Source organism: Neopelma chrysocephalum, unplaced genomic scaffold (assembly GCF_003984885.1).
Source record: "Neopelma chrysocephalum unplaced genomic scaffold, ASM398488v2 Primary Assembly neopelma1_97309, whole genome shotgun sequence".
Taxonomy (NCBI): domain Eukaryota; kingdom Metazoa; phylum Chordata; class Aves; order Passeriformes; family Pipridae; genus Neopelma; species Neopelma chrysocephalum.
The window spans coordinates 1-5,465 of NW_020925950.1; the positions used below are offsets into that span (position 1 = coordinate 1).

A 5,465-nucleotide genomic window follows, 5' to 3' on the forward strand; every position below is an offset into this window, starting at 1 on the left:
CGCACATCGCCGGCTCATGGCCGGCCTCTCATCCAGCCCAAGTGCTTCTGGGCAGGGCTGCTCTGCCCCTCTTCATCCCCCAGCCTGCACTGATACAGGGGCTGCCCTGAGCCACGGGCAGCATCTGGCACTGGCTCTTGTTAAACCATCAGGACATTGCCATGGGCCCACTTCTCCAGCTTGGCCAGGGCCCTCTGGATGCATCAGGTGTGTCAACCACACCCCTCAGCTTGGGGTCAGCTGCAAATTTGCTGAGGGCACACTCCATCCCTTCCTCTGGATCATTAGTGAAGAGATTAAAGAACACTGGTCCCAGTCCAGAGCCCTGAGGGACACCACTCGGCACTGATGGCCCTCAGGACTCTGAGCCATTGATCACTACCTCTGCATGGGACTGTTCACCCAATTTCTTATCCATCTAACAGTCCACGCATCCAATCCATCTCTCTCCACTTTGGAGAGAAGGATGTTGGGGGGGACTGTGTCAAAGGCTTTCCAGAATGACAGGGAAATGACATGGGTAGCCCTTGTCCACTGATGCAGTCACTCCATCTTAGAAGGCCACCAGGTTGGTCAAGCAGGACTTGCCCTTGGGGAAGCTGTGCTGGGGCTTCCAATCACCTCCCTGTCATCCATGTGTCTTGACAGAGCTTCTAGAAGGATCTTTTCCATGACCTTCCCAGGCACACAGGGGAGGCTGACAGGTTGGCAGTTCCCAGGGCCCTCCTTTCTACCCCTTTCAAAGATGGGGACAGTGGGTTTCCCTTTTTCCCCTCACCTGGGACTTCACCTGACTGCCACGACTTTTCAAATATCAAGGAGAGTGTCTTGGCAACTCCATCAGACCCTGTTGGCCAATGGAGGGCAATAATGCTGGCCCAGATGTACAAGATGGATTTCCAAGGAAAATGCAGGAAGAAAAAGGAGTCTCTTATTACCACTCCAAAAAAGCATGGACTTACCTTTCCAGTTTCCTGGCTAGGCATCTTCTGGTCTTTGCTTCCTCCACATACAGCTCTTTGTACATCTCCATCTCTCCCTGCGTTGCTTCTTTACGAGAAGCACTCTCTTGTTGGGTTTTTTTGACTCTGTCCAATTCACTTTGGAGATGTCTAATTCTTTCTTCCAGCTGGATTCTCATGGAATCACAGTGACTCTCTCCGGTTTGTCCTAGTGGGGCCTGGTAGGCTGCCTGTGCCTGAAGGAGACAGTGCACCTTCAACCCCCACAAGAAAAAGAGAGCTCTGCCCAGCACAAAATTGCACAGACCCAGTTTCAAGGGCCCAGCCTTACTCAGAGAGGCGGCTGTGCCTCCTCACTCCCAGCAGCAATCAAGGCACAACCCAGCAGCTACCAGGGCAAGGAATTCTTTGCATTGGGAAAGAAGCCCAAATTAGCACTCTTCTTCAAAGCTACTAATGAAGAGCCTGTGGACACTGCTGAGAAAGTCACTTACTTGCAAAACGAGGCTGATGTCTTGGAGCTTTTGACTTCTTTCCTGGTCAGCTCGTTCTTCCACCTCTCTTTGACATTGTTCTCTTTGGCTGCCATCCAGTACCAAAGTCTCCAAATGATGATGGAGTTTTGTCACCTTATCTTGCAGCTGACATTTGCTCTTCTCCAGTTTTTCACACTTCCCAAGCAGAGTGGACAGCTCTTCTTGCAAAGCCTGGTTTGGGGCCTCTGGCTGCATGCCTGTTCTAGGCTCCATGTCCAGCTGCTGGGAAAGTTCACCACCCTGGACACAGGAAAAAAAAAGAAAAGGAAACTCAGGGTGATCTAAAGGCAGTGAATTCTGGGAAAACCTCTCAAGGGGTGGCCATGGAAACTGTATTTATCATCTACTGGAAACCAGCCTAGAAAACACTGGAAAGAAAGAAGAAACTTTAGACCTACTGAAGAATTTTTGAGACACTTCTGGGAGCAATACTTCTGGGTCCCTTGGAGCTCAGGATGAAACTCCTCATTTAGAATCTAAGAATTCCTCAAGTGTCCAGCACAGCAAATACCCTCCGGGCTTTTGTAGCAGCTGGGGAAAGGACCAGGCTGCTTTCTGAGCAGCCTCTGCTGAGGAGAAGGCAGAAACTGAGCTCCCCTAGGCTCTCCAGGAAAACTTCCTCTGACAATTGCCCCACACAAAGAGGCAACTAGGCTCAAGAGTCACAAAAAGGCAAATTTAGGACCAGCTTACTGAGGCAGAGGCTTGCAGGGCTCTCGGAAGGGCTTCAACGCTATCGCTTGGCTGCTGGACAGTGGCTTCCAATCTGCTGTTTTCCCTTGCAAAGCTTAAAAAGAAATACAGGTCTTATTACCAGAAAATCCAATGTCAGACAAACTGTGCTAAGGAACAGAATCCACAGCAGAAGTGTCCTTCAAAATCCCACTGACTCTGCCCTTGTTTCCACCCAATCCCCCAAAGCCACAGACCCCTCGCTTCACTGGGTTACTCTCTTACTGTTGCGCGTCTTCTTCCAGTTGTTTTACAGTCGGATTGGTCTCGCAAGATGCCAACAGGAGGTCCTGCAGATTCTGGGAAGAAGTTATTGCTTCCCTTTCCTTGTCATCCAAGGCAGTCTTCAAGTCAGGAACACAATGCTCAGACTGAAGATGCTTTTCTTCCTCCTCCCGCAGCTGTAAAATCACGGTAAGAATCCACAGTTGTCAGGGGAGCTGTTCCAGAGAGGAGCCAGCTGCTGCTGAAGAACTCAGGGGCTGCATGTCTGTGTGCATCCCCTCTGCCCAAAGAACTGCAAGCATTTCAAGTCCCTTCAAAGCTTCACTTCTACTCCCCAATGAACACAATGAATCCTGTTTTGTCCGTTTTCAGGATGGAGAGGAAGCAACAGGCACCCCCAGGTTTCTCCCTGTGGGGACAGGCTTTCCATACCTCCACATCAGCCCTGTCCAACTCCTCCTGCAAGCGCAGATTATCTTCCTCCAGGTGAGCCTCATGGCTTACAGGAACCACAAGAGCAGTCCTAAAGCATCCAAAATTTCATCAGAAACATCTCTGATCCTGCATCATTTTTCCCTGCTTGCTCTCAAAAGAGCTCTTCCCCCCTTTCCTACAAGCTCCGGGAAAGCAAAGCCAAGTCCATGGAAGCACTGGAGAATTTCTCTTACAAGGGGCCTCCCTAAAGCAGCTTCAGCTACCAGCTCAGGCCGTGCTGTTCAGGGCTCCTTGCACTGCTCTTCAAAGTCCCCCCAGATGTGGCTGCACAAATTCCCGGGGTGAGCCCTTCGACTGCCTGACCATCTCCATGGCAGGAAGTTTTCTCCTTCTGTGCTTGGAGCCCCTCGTGTCCCCTGGGACAGTGTTGCTTCTCTTTCCCCCAACGCTTCCCTTCAGAGCACTTAACGCACCAACTCTGCCTTGGCTTAAACCCCCCTGGCCTGCAGAGCAGCCACGCTGCTGAGCTACTGGCAAGTTTCCCCATGGCTCTGGCTCTGTGTGGGGGGAGGGCACCACAGACAAGGCTTTCTTGCAGACCTCAGCGGGCAAAGGACGAGAGCCCCGAAGCTACGAGAGCAGCCAAGTGCAGACCTGCATTTACCAGTCCCACGGGGAACTGCTTCCACGGGGCTCCTCCTTCTTTCCCCAGCTCATTGCCACACCCCTCGTCTGGGTCACATTTGCAGACTACCCAGAAGACCCAGGTGCTGTTTTGACAAAGCCCTCACCTTTCCCCCTGGGCTTGAGCATGCCTGTCAGCTGCTTTTTTCACAAGGCACTCCAGAATCTCCTCATGCTGTTGCAAGGCTGCAAGTTTGAAGGGGGTAAATCCCCACTAAAAGGAGAAAGAATCTCCATTAGAAAGACACAGACAAGCTGTGCAGCTGTTGGAAAGAGCAGCTTTAGCCACATGCCAAGGTTACCTGGTTCTGAGCATCACTCTTGGCATGATGCTCCAGTAACAGCCCTGCTACAGCTGTGTTTTTAGAGAGGACAGCCAGGTGAAGGGCAGTGTTGCCGTCAGCGTCTGCCAGATTCGGGTCGGCACCGTGTTCCAGCAGAACAGCAACACATTCTTCCTGCTCCTGCTGGACTGCCTGGGAACAACACACCAAAAGGGAAAGATTCCAACTTTTCCATCCCCCTCTCTCACAACTCCCTCAGCTCCTGAATGCTGCCATAGAAGACCATCTGCAAAGATCAGCTAACAGAGGCCTCTGCCGTGCCCATTGCAATGGGCGTGTTCCTATGGCCCTGTCGTGCAAGGAATCCTGCCAGACACCTCCCCTTTAACACACCCTCACTAAGCCCCAGCTCCAAGCTCAGAAGGCATTCCACACACCTTCATCAGGGCCGTCCTCTTAAAGTTGTCAGCGAGGTTGGGCTGGCTGTTCTTTCTTAGCAGATATCTGACGACATCTGCATGGCCGTTGGCCGAAGCCAGATGCAGAGGTGTCCTAAAAATTAAACAGACGCTCTTAACCCAGACAGACAAAGGACGAGCCCAAGCTGTGTCTCTACCCAGCACCCTGGGGACCCTGCCCAGACTCTGCTCCTCCTGCTCCCTGCTGCTGCTGCTGCTGCTGCTGCAACCCTGCCCTGATCAGCCAGAGGGCAGAAGAGAAGAGGTGAGGGCTGAGCAGCTGCAGAACAGCCCTGCAGAGAGACCACGGCCAAGCGGCAGGTGGGCAACACGCGTTTCCAACAGCGCTGGATCCCGGCCGGCAGCTCCAAGCAGTGAAAAGCTCCAGAGTTCCCTCTCCCAGCTGACAGGGCAAATCTCCCTTTTCAAGCCTTGTCCTTAAGAGAGGGCTGCCGAGGACTACTGCAGCTTGGCTCAGGAGCAGCCAAGGGGTGCCATCAGCGTGGCCCAGAACTCACCGCATCTCCTGGTCTGGCCTGTCGATGCCGACTACCTTCACGTACCAGCGCCAGCGCCTCAGCCAGCCCAGGTCGCCGCGGGCGGCCGCGCGGTGCAGCCTGCCCAGCCCCTGCTCCCGGAGCTGGGAGGTGCTGCTGGAGCTGGTGGCAGCCCAGGACTGCCCACTGGTGCTGCTGGATGGCGACTGCCCTCGCTTCTTGCTCAGAAGCCACGGCATGGCCCTGCTTGCAGCTCCCAACAGCAGGTTTTTTTTTTTTTTTTTTTTTTTTTTTTTTTTTTTTTTTTTTTTTTTCGCCCTGCGCAGTGATCGTGGCCTGCAGCTGCCAAGACGGCGATCCAGGCGCGCAACGTTCCCCGAGCGGGATGTGCTGCTGCTCCCCGAGAGGCTACAGCAGCTCTGAGCGCCGGCTGTGGGCACCAACAAAGCCGTGCCCGACTGGCGCCTGTGGCGTCACAATGGCTGGTGGAAGGCTCAGCACGTCAGCGTGGGCTGTGACAGAGGCCACGGTGCAGGTGGGGCCGGGCGGGACATGGCAGGGCGGGGCAGGTGTGAGGGCGGCCCTGCTGGGCCTGGTGGGAAGGAGGCGGCCTGGGCCTTGTGAGGGCGGCCGGCGGGAGTGGGCACTGCCC

The 5,465-nt window shown here is 54.1% G+C and overlaps 1 protein-coding gene across 1 annotated transcript; it reads right to left on the reverse strand.

The window, feature by feature from the left end:
* Positions 1 to 962: 962 nt before the first annotated feature.
* LOC113961590 (ankyrin repeat domain-containing protein 26-like) lies at positions 963 to 5,052 on the reverse strand (the record flags this gene model as incomplete). Its single annotated transcript, XM_027672017.1, has 9 exons — positions 4,835 to 5,052; positions 4,296 to 4,410; positions 3,877 to 4,050; positions 3,682 to 3,788; positions 2,888 to 2,978; positions 2,456 to 2,631; positions 2,192 to 2,285; positions 1,457 to 1,738; positions 963 to 1,198 (listed from the first exon to the last, which is right to left on the reverse strand). Coding segments are annotated over exons 1-9 (1,493 nt in total), but the record flags the coding sequence as incomplete, so codon positions are not given.
* Between the last annotated feature and the right edge of the window lie 413 nt (positions 5,053 to 5,465).